This window comes from Colossoma macropomum, unplaced genomic scaffold, assembly GCF_904425465.1.
Source record: "Colossoma macropomum unplaced genomic scaffold, Colossoma_macropomum, whole genome shotgun sequence".
NCBI lineage: Eukaryota > Metazoa > Chordata > Actinopteri > Characiformes > Serrasalmidae > Colossoma > Colossoma macropomum.
The window spans coordinates 12,160,450-12,175,496 of NW_023494797.1; the positions used below are offsets into that span (position 1 = coordinate 12,160,450).

At 39.1% G+C, this 15,047-nt stretch overlaps 1 protein-coding gene across 3 annotated transcripts; it reads left to right on the forward strand.

Annotated features, from left to right (window-relative positions):
- Positions 1 to 4,045: 4,045 nt before the first annotated feature.
- On the forward strand, positions 4,046 to 9,036 carry slc25a44b (solute carrier family 25 member 44b). Of its 3 annotated transcripts, none has more exons than XM_036584385.1 (4): positions 4,046 to 4,255; positions 5,425 to 6,093; positions 6,388 to 6,515; positions 6,861 to 9,036. In XM_036584385.1, the coding sequence occupies exons 2-4, from the start codon at positions 5,463 to 5,465 to the stop codon at positions 7,050 to 7,052; spliced, it is 951 nt and encodes a 316-aa protein (XP_036440278.1). In that variant the 5' UTR covers positions 4,046 to 4,255; positions 5,425 to 5,462; the 3' UTR covers positions 7,053 to 9,036. The 3 variants fall into 3 exon arrangements, with proteins under 3 accessions (XP_036440278.1, XP_036440276.1, XP_036440279.1); XM_036584383.1 differs by having other exon boundaries at positions 5,420 to 6,093; positions 6,861 to 9,031; XM_036584386.1 differs by lacking the exon at positions 4,046 to 4,255 and adding an exon at positions 4,276 to 4,574 and having other exon boundaries at positions 5,420 to 6,093.
- Positions 9,037 to 15,047: the final 6,011 nt, after the last annotated feature.

Consider the following 15,047-nt stretch of genomic DNA (forward strand, 5'->3'; position numbering starts at 1 on the left):
CACTCAAGAATACAGAGGCTTCAAACAGTTTGACATACAGATTACAGAAACTTTGCTCTTTAGTGTCAGATTCTTGGCTAATAACAGTTTAAGTGAACATGGAGTGGCAGTATATCAGAGGAGGGTCAGTTCAGCAGAAAAAAAGCTTCATGTGTGGTTTTACAGTCAGTCACAGCTGACTTTAATCTGAGTATCTGCTATCACTCCATTTCAAATTTAGCCATGCCAAATGGTTTATGCTGCAAATGTAGCCTTGTCAAATGGTCTATTTGGGGATTAGAGGACTGTCTCCTTATAATGACCTTAAAGGGGAATTCCACCTATTTTTTTCAATTTCAGCATAGAAAGTCAGAATAACACACAATGGCAGTGCTAGGAACCTGGGGTCCAAAGCCTTTAAAGGCTACCTCACAGAAAGTTATTTTACAATGTGTTGCCTGAAACCTGAGCGACTGTTAAACGATTGGGTTTTTGCCTACAGTATACATTTCTGTAGAATCTTGTATCCTTTAGTTACTTCCATGAAATACATAAAAGGGTGTTAAAGAAAATGGCTCCTCAAAAAAATATATTTTTAGAAATTTAGCGCCATTTTTGTATCCGTTTGACATCAGATATAAAAAAAACAACCTCACAGTGTATGTGTAGCATCATTTGTTGTTTGGATAATAAACAAAACTGGTTATCTTTACATTGTAGACATCATGACCTCTATTTTACTTTAGGGCACTCACACCAACAGTGGAATTCACCTTTTAAGTCCTCCAAAATGAACTAATGCTATCCAGGCTTTGCCTTAGTGATGCAGGCCATAAAATGTTTAGTGAAAAGACTAAGCAAATTATGCAGCAGATCTGTAATTTAATGCATTTTTTCAATGTATTTGGTATACCTGACTGAAAAAAAGCAGTAAACCAGTAACAGTGCTGGAGGTCTGTTTGCTTAGGCCACTCAGGGTAATATATAATTTGGGGAACCTAATGTAGCGATCATGAATTGGACTCATCTGTTAATTAGGATTCCTCTTATTCGTGCTACCTAATAAACATTCTCTGCTCTTCATTTTATTGCAGTAATACAAAATAATCCTCTTATTAATAACAGAAAAATAGAGTGTGTTTGTTGGAACAAAATAGTTTGCCCAAAACCACATACTGAACACATTTACGACCTCCAAACTCATAAAAAGGAGCTTCTGAGGAGAGCTTGAAGACAGCAAGTTAATAAAGTCAAAATAGGAGCTCTGTATCTACTGCCAGTTAAATCATGTTTGACAGAGCAGCTCCATCTGCTGTTGTGCTAGAGCATGACAGCCAGGGATGATGTCCAATCCCCCAAAATATAATGTTTGCAAGTATATGGAGGACTGCGGAAGGTACATATCCAAATGTTCTTAAATGTTTAGCACCACAGTGACTTTGATCAGGTAGAACATACATGCATCAGTTCTCCCAGTGATGAGGAGAGGAATTGAAGCCAGGAGTAGCAGAATCAGCTCTGTCCCAGGAGTCTAACTGAATCATATGAACTGATTGGCTAGCTGAACAAAGCTCTCTGATTGGCTAACTGAATCCTGCAGTATGATCAGCCAGTTGAACTCCTCAATCTGATTGCCTGCCAAAATTGTGCATTTGGATTGGCTGGTCCTCTTTGATTGGCAAGAGGAATTCTACCATTTGATTGGCTTCTGGGATTCCACTATCTGATTGGCTAAATGAATCCTGCAATCTCTTTGGCCACTGGAATTCTACCATCTGATTTACAACTTGAATCCAGCTTTATGATTGGCTGGTTGAATCCAGCTCTCTGATTGACAAGCAGACTCCTATATTCTGATTGGCTGCCGAACACTGCATTCTGATTGGCTTGTTAAATACTCTCTGATTGTCTGCTTGATATTCTTCCTGAACTCATGTGGTACATCAGGGCCCATGACCTACATTTCCCAAAAGCATCTGAATGTTAAGATCATCCTGACTGGCAGAGAAAGTGTTCATTGTGATGCTCGCTCTACCATTTAACAATCATCTGTGTGCTATGATGCTTTTGGGAAACTAAGCCCAGGGCTGTAGGTCTCTTGCATTCTGATATTCCAGACGAATATTTCCTCCACTATGATCCCTGCTGAAAAAAACATAATAGAAATCATAAAAAATGTTCCATTGATTCCTGGTAGAGTCTAATAGTCAGTAATGACATTTAGTGTTTTCCTGATGGCTTAATATCATAGTGCAAAGGATTCTAAAGGCATAAGGCAAAGGTGTCCTTGGACTAATTCAAGATGCATTTGATGGTTTCCTAAAGGGATCTAAAGGTGTCCTACAGGAAACTAGTGGTCTCTGTTCACCATTGAGCTAATTTACAGTAGAAAGCAAAACCATCAGTTTTTTAATCCTAATGGTTCCAGTGGTCTTTTTTCTCAGCAGGAATGTATGTTGTTGGAAATGGGCTTTACACACACAAGGAATATCAATACTATATAATGAATAATAGCACCTTTACTAGAACACCAAAATAGTTACAAATGAATGTGCAGCATTTTGAAATGAAACTACTCAATTATAACAAAATTTTATTGCAATATAAACACAGAGGAAGGAAAGGAAAAATCAGAGTAGAGAACATAATATAAACAGCTTTGATACTCCTCTTGATGTTACCTGAAGGGAGACAGTACTGACCATTTTAAAAGACACTGGGCGTGAATGCGAGAAGCAGAGGTGTACCCAAGGGGCAGCGGTGGCCATCTTCAGTTATAGAAAGTGAGACAGTCAGCCATCAATCAGCTATCATTAATAAAGCATCTATCATGCTGTATGGTGAAAATTTGCCATCAGAGTTACCAGTCAGTTACAAGAATCTGATGATGCTGCATTTAATAATTAGCATATCTTGCTGTGACAGACTAATTTGTTGAGGAAACAGGCGAGTGAATGTGTGTTGGCTCCCTTCAGCAGTGCTGCTCTGTGACATTATGAAGGAGGCTGTGCAATGATGAGATGCGTTAAGTATCGAAAATTAGTCGGCTATAATCATTTGTCATGCTAACTCATTTCTTTTTCTGCATTGTGAAAATTGATGCATTTAATTTACTTCTTTGAAATACATGGTTTTACAGAGCCATGCTCGTGAATTCTGTATAAATTAAAATAATGTGCGGCCACAACTCACTAAGGTGTGGGAACGCGATAATTAAGTCATGGTCACGACTTAGTAGGGCATGGGAATGAGATCCTAATGCGTGGCTATGACGTAGTAAGGTGTGAGAATGAGATAATTAAGCCTTGACCACAGCTTAATAAGGCATGATCTCATTCCCATGCCTTACTAGGTCAAGGCCATAAATTTGGATCTCATTCGCACACCTTGCTAAGTCGTGGCCATAACTTGATTATCTTGTTACCATGCCTTATTAAGTCATAGCCAAGCATTACTTTTATTTATACGGGATGTCAGCAGCAGCACAGTTTTGTCTTCAGTTTACTTATGGCCATAATTGTATTGATGTAAAAACATAAGAATAAATAAAAATAATGCATGGCCATGACTTCGTAGGGTGTGGGAACGAGATTCTAACGTGTGACCATGACTTAGTAAGGTGTGGGAACGAGATTCTAATGTATGGCCATGACTTAGTAAGGCGTGGGAATGAGATAATTAAGCCTTGACCACAGCTCAATAAGGCATGATCTCGTTCCCACGCCTTACTAAGTCGTGGCCAGGACTTAACTATCTCGTTCCCACGTCTTACTAAGTCGCGGCCACACATTAGGATCTCGTTCCCACGCATTAATGAGGAGCGGTCATGCATTATTTTTAATTATACAGGATGTCACCAACAGGGCTCCGTAATATACAATTTTTTTCATGTGGAAATGATGGACAGATTTAGTTATGTAAAGAAACCAACGCATCTATTTAAATGTCATTCTAATACAGTAACATATAAAACAAATTGCAGTGTGCCGCCCCAACAAAATCCCTGGGTCTTACCTGACCACCCCGTTGCATAAGCTCTAGCTACGCCCCTGGCGAGAGGAAAAAGAGGGCGCCAATACAGGTCTGGATACGAGGCGCCTAACCTGAAGAAGGAGAAGAAGAAGCCATTGGTCGCTGGGTTTGGTATGACATTATGCTGCTAGCCGGTAAAGGAGAACATGTTCGCAGATGACCCCCTCTAAATAATTACATGACCTGGAATGGAAAGGCACAGTTCTGCGATGAAACTGAATTAAAGCGTGTGTTTTGCTGCGCGGTAAGGTTTCTCTCGGTTCGTGTTTGTACAGCTTGTTACAGTGATACAGTGTACAGGCTATCTGACGTTTCTCTTCCCCATACAAACTAAGGAAGCTGAAGTCCGCCTCTTCTTCGCAACCTTCGCCTCAGACGCCAGAATGTAACCGCTGCTGCACCATTTAAGGTGGAACGGAAAAATTAGAGCAAGAAGCTGTCGAATGAGAGGCTGAATTCAGCTTCCTTAAAAACTAGCCGTGCTAACTAAATGTTAGCTAGCTAGCCAACGTAGACAGACCCCACAGACCAGCCAGCACTGAAATTAGAAGTGAATATGGATCGTGGGTTGCTTTACTTTAACGTTACAAATAGTTTTGCTTGGTGCTGTTTGTTTTGTGTTAGCTTTTTTCCGATATTTCCTAGCATAGCTAGCTAACTGGCTAACTCTCGTTTACTGGTAACGTCAGTTGAGGAGGTTAGCCAGGTAACGTTAGCCTAATGGAAACATAATGCTAAACGGGTCGAGAGAAATCAAACGTTTTAGCTTTAAACCACTGAATTAAACCATGGGAATTTCTTTGTAATTCAGTCATTGAGATGTAAACAAAGTCATTCAGAGTAGTTTGATGTGAAATGATTTCATTTTAGAGAATTTATCCAACTTATATTTCATTATAGTGGTGGTGAAACGAACCAAGGGTCACCATGTACACAACGCAAAAACTGCTATTTTATTTACTACCCAAACCAACCTACATGTTTTTTCTTATATATTTAAGTGTGGTGTTGATAATGCAAACATAAGTGATAAATATGGAAAAACAAGTTTTCTTTGGGGGCTATTTTGCCTCACAGGGCCCTGAATGTACCCCTCTGCCATGAAGGGCTTTTAAAAATATAGTTATGTTTTAGGCCAAATCTTTACCATAAAACCTTAGTAAAACAGTGTCTCAGACATCAGTCAGCATCTTCATAGCCATATAATGTAATAACTTTCTGTGTGGTGGCTTTAGTGGCATTAAAACGCTTCAGATGTCTGGTTCCTATCACCACCACTGTGTTATCCTATGTTAATGTCGAACTACTGCCCACTAGACCTCAGAGACATAAGTTACAGTAAACATAAGGGCCATCGTAAGTGTTCAAAAAACATAACTGTAATGACTTCCAAATGACTGTTTTCTAGCATAGAAGCCTGGGGCTGATGCTGGGTGCTTCAGGCAGGAACCATGCAGCAGAAACGCAACATCCAGATCATAGAATGGGAGGACCTGGACAAGCGCAAGTTCTACTCTTTTGGAGTGTTCATGACCATGACCATTCGTGCCACTGTCTATCCAGCCATGCTCATCCGCACCAGGCTGCAGGTACAGAAAGGGAAATCTCTCTATACTGGGACCTATGACGCCTTCCGGAAGATCCTGCGAGCTGAGGGTGTGAGGGGCCTTTACAGGGGTTTCATGGTCAACACATTCACTCTCATATCTGGCCAGGCATACATCACTACATATGAACTGGTGAGGAAGTATGTCTCCAACTACTCTAAGGATAACACACTTAAGTCACTGGTAGCAGGAGGGTCGGCGTCACTAGTGGCCCAGAGCATCACTGTGCCCATAGATGTGATCTCGCAGCAGCTCATGATGCAGGGCCAAGGGGAACATCTAACACGCTTCAAGGTCAAACCCAAAGCATCATCGGGAGCAAAGCACACAGTCACTTTTGGTCAGACCAGAGACATTATAGCTCAGATTTTTGCGGCAGACGGGTTCCGTGGGTTTTACCGAGGATATGTGGCGTCTCTTCTCACATACATACCCAACAGTGCAGTCTGGTGGCCTTTTTACCACTTTTATGCAGGTAAGAACTGCTCTGAATGGTTAATATGCTTTTTGCAAAAAACATTAATTTTTTCTTTTTTTTTTCTTTGTCTTTTCTCTTTTATTAAGTAATTTTGTTACTGAATGATCTTTTACATGTGACAGCATTTCTGAATATGTAGCCAAAGTCTTTTTTAATAATACAAAAACGGACTAGCTGAGTGAACTGCTTTAGTTGTGTATATGAAAACAGTAATCCACAGAAGCTTTGTCCCTAAGAAGATTCAGCTTGTCCTCAAACACTTATAATGTATCTTTTTCCTTTTCTCCACAGAACAGCTGTCCAAAATGGCACCGAGTGACTGCCCACATTTAATACTCCAAGCCATGGCTGGACCTCTGGCAGCTGCCACTGCCTCCACTGTCACCAATCCAATGGATGTGGTTAGAGCGAGGGTTCAGGTAATTTCCTTGCAGTAATGTCTTTATTTCATTATGCAGTGACTCGTATTTCATTATACAGTGACAGAATTACAGAATTGTCTATTGTTGTGCATTTCATATCCTGTGTGCTGGAAAATAGAGCTGAAAGAGCTGGTCATAGTCCAATTACAGAATGTACTCTATGTCCAAATATTTATAGACAGCTTTGTCCAAATATTTGTCTGTTACCTATTAATAGTCTTAATTTCATTAGAAATCAAGAGGGGGTGTCTACAAACTTTTTGCCATATAGTGCAAGTTTTGCCAATAACTTTGACACCGAAGCATTTGCAGGATTTCATTCAGACTATGTATCTTCAACAGGTCGAAGGCAGGACTTCAGTCATTGAAACTTTCAAGCAGCTGATCAGAGAAGAAGGATTCTGGGGGATGACCAAGGGCCTCTCTGCTCGCATCATATCCTCCACTCCCACAGCAATAGTCATGGTCGTTGGTTATGAAACCCTAAAAAAACTGAGCCTTCGTCCAGAGCTTGTGGATTCCAGGCACTGGTAGAGCAGTTGTGTGTCTCTCCTCAGTGACTCCCTTTGTGCATCTCATCCGTTTCAGATTTTGCCTTTCAACCTTGCTGCCTTTTGGCATGTTTTTTGTGTCTTGGAGGTATTTTATATTTGATTTGTAGGGTATATTTTATGGATTAATCTGATATCGCAATAATGGAATACTGTATTGGTTTTATGTGGGGAAATGCTGCTCAGGTTTGTGAGGAACTCGCAAAGTATTTAATCAGAAAAGAGGGAAAATGTTAATTTTACTGGTATTTTAAGACTTTTAATTTATTTTTGTTACCGTCTAGGTAGTACTTCAGGTGTTTTTTCAAATGCTGAATCATTTTCTTGGTTTCATTGGGGCGGCAAATATAATATACAGCAATCAGCTGTAACATCAAAACCACCTCCTTGTACACTCGTTGTTTTTGTACACTTATTGTCTGTTTTATCAGCTCCAGTTACCATATAGGGGCACTTAGTACTTCTACAATTACAGACTGTAGCACATCTGTTTCTCTGCATACTTTGTTAGCCCCCTTTTGCCGTGTTCTTTAATGATCAGAGCCTCCACAGGACCACCACAGAGCAGGTATTATTTCGCAGCACTGCAGTGACACTGACGTGGTGGTGGTGTGTTAGTTTGTGTTGCGCTGGTACGAGTGGATCAGACACACCAGTGCTACTGGAGTTTTTAAACACTGTGTCCACTCACTGTCCACTATGTCAGACACAGCTATCTTGTTGGTCCACCCTGTGGAGTTAGGAACTTTAACTTTTAAGTTGCTGCACAGTTTGTGTTCCCCTAGTCCTTCATCAGTGGTCACAGGATGCTGCCTACAGGACGCTGTTGGCTGGATGTTTTTGACTATTCTCAGTCCAGCAGTGACACTGAGGTGTTTAAAAACTCCAGCAGCACTGCTGTGTCTGATCCACTCATACCAGCGCAACACACACTAACACACCACCTCCACGTCAGTACTGAGAAGAATCCACCACCCAAATAATACATGGTGTGTGGTGGACCTGTGGGGGTCCTGTTCATTGAATAACGGTGAAAGCTAGTTAAAAAAAAAAAAGTCAGTAGGAACAAGGAGGTGGTTCTAATGTTGTGGCTGATCAGTGTGTTTGTGTTTGTGTGTGTGGTTGTATGTAATTTCATTTTAAGATTATTGCTAACGGTACCTGCTACCTGTTTCTGCCACTTTGCGTTCTGTGGTGCACTGGATAATTTGCTCCTTGAGATTCTTCTGTAAGTGTCATTTCCAAATGTGTGAACAGTGTCTTTCATTTCATTTCATTTAAGCCTCATTTTGTTCTCTCCTGCTCTGATGGGGATTAAGTTGCCAAAGCTCAGTGGAAAATGATCATGTGATCAGCGAAAGCGTACATGTTGCACAGGATGTGTGAGGAAAATATGCAATGTTGCCAGGTTGAGTAAATGGAAACGTGTGGGATTGTGATTGTATCTGAATGCACTAAATGTACATCACCTTTGAAAATGTCTCAGTCCTTGAGCTTAAAGAAACAGTTTAACGGTATAACGGTTATTAACAGTGTGACTCATATGGACGTCCTTTCTTCTAACCAGAACATGCAGTGCACCTCCTTCAGTCATTCCTGAGTATCTATGTAATGTTCAGTTTCTCAAGGGCACATGAGTAGAGATTAGAGATTCAGACTGTTGTAGCACTACTTCATATGGCCACTAGAGTGCAGATGGACTGCACACTGGAGTTGTAAGCGGAGTTAAAGGGGAATTCCACCAATTTTTCAAGATTTCTGCATAAAGCAAGTTGTTGAGATGTAAACACATTCAGAGTGATTTGATGTGAAATAATGTACCTTGCTGACTCAGTGGCAGTAATAGGAACACTAAGGTGTTCCCAACACAAATGTTATATAATATTTTATTCTGTCTAAAACCTGCATATGTCTTGGGTTTTTGTATGTAATGGGCCTAATTTACCAACCGTCATATATAACCGGCGGATTATTGCTTGTGCACCTCTCTGCCTAAATGGATTAAAAAAAATTATATATATATATATATATACACACATACACACACTGATCAGGCATAACATTATGACCACCTCCTTGTTTCTATGCTCATTGTTCATTTTATCAGCTCCACTTACTATATAGGTGCACTTTGTAGTTCTACAATTACAAACTGTAGTCCCATTTTACCCTGTTCTTCACTGGTCAGGACCCCCATGGACCCTCACAGAGCAGGTACTATTTGGGTGGTGGATCATTCTCAGCACTGCGGTAACACTGATGTGGTGGTGGTGTGTTAGTGTGTGTTGCGCTGGTCTGAGTGGACAATGGAGCGTAGAAACAAGGAGGTGGTCATAATGTTATGCCTGATGTGTGTGTGTGTATGTGTGTGGGTATATATATATATATATACACACACACATACACACGCACAGATAGATAGATAGATAGATAAATAGATATATGTAAGGCCACAACCTTATTGCAGAACTAACTCAATGTGTCAGATATCAGGGGATATACAGTATTTGTAACTATTTCGTGCAATAACTTTCTATTAGGTAGCTTTGAAAGACATTAAACGCTTCAGACATCTGGTTTCTCTCATCACCTGTGAACATTTCTTGATTTGATTAGTTTCCCTAGAAAGGAGCATGTCACAACAAACCACCATGGAATTTGTTGTTTACATGTTAACAATTTTATTGAAATTAGTGGATTTCCCCTGTAATACAACTCCATTTAAAGAGTAATAACATCAATCTATGCTACTGCAGCACTAATAGAACATCAGTACACAGTTTAATTTTCTTTTCACTGGGTCTTCATTTAAAATTACTGTTTTGATCTTGTGTGCACAGCCTGCTTTCCCTAAAACAAAACAGTAGTTAAAGCTGTGGAATATGAGGCGTTTCATCTCAGGAATGCGTACACAAATACAAACACTTTGTCAAAGCAAATCCATTCTCTCAACATCTGATGAGGTCATTCTTTCTCCCTAAAGCACACACAGTCAAGCTCAAAGCCACAAAGAGCACACGGGCAGTGAAGTGCAGGTTTAGCCTCTCAGCAACTGCACAGACTCCTGTGGTGCTGTTTTATGAAATTGTCTCAGCTGAATGGACTTTCCTCTGATTTAATGCCTAAGCTCTCAGAGCCAGTCCCTTGCTGCTCTAATGCCTGGTGGGAAATGTGCTTTGTGGCACCTCACATTATATCATATAGATAGAAACGTTAATAATCCCAGAGGAAAGTGCAGGGTTACCGCTGCAGCAGAAAAGGAGCACCCCAAAGATTTTAGCAATGGAAAAAAGGAAAATTTATAGAATTTATAAAACTTGCATCAGATCTAAACAACAATATCGTCAACATGGACTGAGAACAAGGACTTTGGGTGGAATCAAAGTCTATCTACATGCAAAAGTTTAGGCACCCCTGGTCAAATGACACGCTTTGGTGATTTTCTAAGTGAAAATAAGTTAACATGTCCTCTATAGAGAACACAGTTCATTGTAAAGAACAATTACTGTTTATTTGCCAAATTTAACACTTCGAAAAAAATAAGACATAAACTGTGGCCTGGGAATAAGTTATGGCACATTTTTGATGTTAAAATGTGTTAAGTAGAAATTGTGCACTAAAATTTGCAGAAGAATGGCATATTTGAGTTTGTTCTCTGTAGAGGGTGTGTTTTTTTTTTTTCACTTAGAAAATCAAACATTAGCATATGACTATATTAATCCTGTTATACTGAACTTCAAACCAGTTTAATAATAATCAGAATTACATTTAAACCATCATTTTGCATTCTATTTTTCTTTTACAGGGAACAAATTTTAGATGAACTTTTAATAATTTAAACCTGCAGCTGTGGTCGTTTAAATTTCCAAAATGGCAAATTCAGTGTGTTTAAAAATGTTAGTGCAACACAACATAAACTCATTAATCCGTGATTAGCTCTAAAATTTGCTTAATTTAATCCTTGTCAGTGCAGTCCAGTGTGTGGGTTCACCAATTTGTGCTTGATTATAAATATATTTATACAATGTAATTAGAGATAAATAATCATTTTAAGTCATTTTAAAAACATACATGTATGTGTTGTTCCAGCTGAGATGAAGACGGAAGAACACTTATGCAGCTAAAGAGGTGTTAAGATATTTGCAGACCGTTATTTCATAGTCTGAATGAAAGGCTGGTGACAAAATGCTTTGTCAGTAAACTGCAGGCGAAGAAAGTGCTGATGCACTAATGCAGAAAGAATATGATCATTTCTCTATTCTCTGTTCTGTTGTTTTGAATATAAATTTAGAACATAATGCGCACTTAATATAGTAATATATGAATAATATGCTACTTTTGGGGGAAGTAAATTGGAGCAGTAAGTTATTTTGCTGTTGTGGCCCAAACAACATAAACCATGAAGATTCTGCCTGAACTGTTAAAGTGATTTGTTGAATTGCTTTGTAATTGTAAATACATTTTAATATAAACTTTAAATCTAGGTGTTTCGTTTTAAATACTTTTCTGTCACGTTTTAAATGAGACACGGGGTTCAGCTGAGTTTTTTCCCTATATGAGGACAAACAGAGAAAAGCTGGTTGATAAGATAAAAGTCCAATGTTAAAATCAACAAGTATTAAAAACCATAACACAGTTCCTTCTGTACCTTGATGTATTTCCAAATGCAACATGGTATCAGGGAGGGTCTCAGAGCTAGCTGAGTGTTTTCTCTCAATGATAGTTGGGGGGTGTTGGGAGGGGGAGGTGAAACATCATGATACTGGTTACGGTGCTGGGCAATATATGTATTGTCTATTCTAGTGATATTGACATACCATGATATTGCTTTTCACTTTTAGTTATATTCTATCGATATATTTGATAAATATTATATCAACCATATAATAGCAGCGTGACTGTTGCTAAGTTTTAGCTTATTTTTGAATTTTATTTATTCTTATTATTACACATGGTATCCAGAAGCTGACAGTTAAGTGTAGTGTCATTGAGATTTGTACATAAGAACAGTTCAAACACATAAAAATGATTTTATTAATACATTAATACTAGGTTTCCCTTCTGTAAATATCCTTTCTCTCTGGTTAAATTTTACAATGCTGTATAAATTTCCTTTTCGTGTCATTTCAAGTGAAGAAAGCAGAACAAAACAGTCTAATCAAAACTAACTTTATTAATGCTTCCTAAGTTAAATATTATCCGATACATTGATACATCCAGAAAATACTGTAATATTTAATTTTTGCAAGATTGCCCAGCACTAATTGGTTAATATTATATTAGTCAGTTGATTGATATTTCTCATACCCACTGGTGTTTGGTGACATGATAATTTTGGTATTTGGTATTTGGTATTTTGTGATATGATAATCAGTGGTGTTTAGATTTTAAACATTGTTGCTGTCTAACTTCTCAAATAGGTGAACAGCTCAACTAAACACTGATGCGTTTAAAAAGTGTTACAAAAAACCTGAACATTTGGATTTACAGTGTAGGATATATTGGTACTGTAAAGGATTGCACAGCGGCCTGATGTCTCATTTGGTAATCAGCCTAAGGTCAGCACAGACTAATGATCAAGCTTTAAGATACTCCTCTCCACCAAATCAATCTGTATCAGGGCATCTGTGCCATGAAAGGCCCAGGCCTCGGGCTCTCCCCCCTGGGAGTCCAGCATACAGCAGAGAACACAGAGAACAACTAAATAAGGACAATGGCAATAACAGATGCCCCAAAGAGCATGGGAGCTAAATAAGTGTGATATTAGGAGATAAGGTTTTGACACAGAAGGTCACATCTTTCTTTGGTGACTCACATGTGATGGATGCCCACCATTAGTGTAGCCTTTGTCGATGACTGGCTTGTGATTTAATCTGAAGATTTCGTATGTAAGTTCCAGCTGAGACCTGTCAGATATGACTAAAAGCTTTCAGAAATTGCGTTTAGACACATTGTGTTCTTACTGTGAGTACATACACTATTTAGAAATGCCATGTGTTTCTGAATAAACCTAAAAATGAGAATGATTAAACACATAATGTACAGTGCCTTGAAAAAATATTTGCCCCCACCTGATTTCTTTGATTTTTGCATATTTGAGACATTTGTTTCAGATCTTCAAACAAATATCATATATAAGACAAAGACAACCTGAGTAAACATGAAATACAGTTTTTAAATGATCATTTCGTTTTTTTGGTTACTGCCAGGCCGGAAATTTTTATATCATGTATATCACTTTTTTCAGTCATGTGAAGTAGACTAAAAGCAGCACACTATGCACAATTGAAAGAAATTCTGGAAGAGATTAAAAAGAAAGTTATTGAAATATATACGTCTGGAAAGGGTTACAAAGCCACTTCTAAAGCGAATGACAGTGAGAGCCATTATCTCCAAATGAAGAAAGCATGGAAGAATGGTACATTTTTTAAGAAGACGAACCTCGAAGGAACTACAGGCCTCACTTGCCTCAGATAAGGTCAACATTTATGATTCCACCATTAGAAAGAGACTGAGCAAAAATGGGATCCATGGGAGAGTTGCAAAGTGAAGATGCTGCTAACCAAGAGGAACAAAAAGAACTTTTGCCAAAAAACACCTTGATGACCCCACAACTTTTCGAATAATGACATATTGGGATGGGAACACAGGACTCCCATTACATCTGGGCTAAAGCTAACAGCATTTCGCAGTGAGAACGTAGGGTCAACAGCCAAACATGGTGGTGGTAGTGTGCTGTGTGGGGATGCTTTGCTGCTTCAAGGCCTGAGTGACTTTCAATAATTTACAAAACCATTAATTTTGCTCTCTACCAGAAAATGTTGTAGGAGAATCTGTGGCTATTAGTCAGTGATCTAAAGCTCCAGCGCAATTGGATTGTAGAGCAAGACAACGATCCGAAGCACAAGGGCGAGTCCTCTTCTCAGTGGCTCAAATTTAACAAAATGAAGGTTTTGAAGAGGCCGAGTAAAAAGTGCTAACTTGAACACCTTTGAGATGCTGTGGCAGGAACTTTAATGGGCAGTTCACTCTCAAAGGCCCTCCAGTGTGGCTGAATTAAGCAATTTTACAAAGAAAAGTGGGCCAAAATTTCTCTACAGCATGTGAAGAACTGATCTCCAGTAAAAGAAAGTGTTTGGCTCCAAATGTTGCTGCTCATAGTGGCACAACCAGTTAATAAGTTCAGCTATTAAAATATCTGAAATGTATTCAAGAAAATAAAACTTCAAATGTTTATTGTGAGTTCTAACCTATATTTCTCTACCTGTTAACCAAAATGTTTAACAGAAACTCTTCTCCATGCTAAATATGCAAAAGCAGTCACTCTGTAGACCACAATCATACTACATTCACTCCATTCTTTAAAAGACAAGGGAGAAAACGCACAGACGAGAAGCAACTGAAGGCCCGAATCAAACCCATTGATTGATGGGGCAAACAGCGTCTGACAAGGGTGCGTTGGGGAGTGGATGGGTGCTTTCCTTTTCCCGGACGCTTCCTGGGGGAAAGACAAAGTGCTCTCTGGCCTCCCTCTACATTAATTATCAACCGCTGTCCAGAAGGCACTTTGTCAAGGAGATAAATGAAGTGCCGTCAGAAAAGGAATCAGACAGGAGAAGAGGGTGGGCCTCAATTTCTCTCTCTCTCTCTCCCCCTCTGTTTCTTCTTCTTTCTCCTGGGCCATTCCATGTGCTAGGGAGGTGGGACCCAGGACCAGGATAAATTGTTTGTCATGGGAAATGTATTAAGAACATGTCCACAATGGCACAGGGAGACTTCCCAACACGATGACTTCAGATTGTTTTCCAGACACTGTATAAGCCTGGCCCAATGAAACCTGATTTTGTAATTCAGCCCAAAAGTTAATACATGTCTGGAAAACTAGTCCTTTAGGCTTTGAGGGAAAACAGTAACCAATGAAAATGGTATGCAGTCATTTTATTTTATTTATTATTTCCACTCACAATCTTATTTACAT

What these genes read in the sequence shown, in the direction of transcription:
- slc25a44b (XM_036584385.1), top strand. Translation starts at nt 5,463, where the DNA reads ATGCAGCAGAAACGCAACATCCAGATCATAGAATGGGAGGACCTGGAC. An exon ending in TTTTTACCACTTTTATGCAG is followed by an intron (nt 6,094 to 6,387) that starts GTAAGAACTGCT and finishes TTTTCTCCACAG; the next exon opens with AACAGCTGTCCAAAATGGCA. An exon ending in TGGTTAGAGCGAGGGTTCAG is followed by an intron (nt 6,516 to 6,860) that starts GTAATTTCCTTG and finishes TATCTTCAACAG; the next exon opens with GTCGAAGGCAGGACTTCAGT.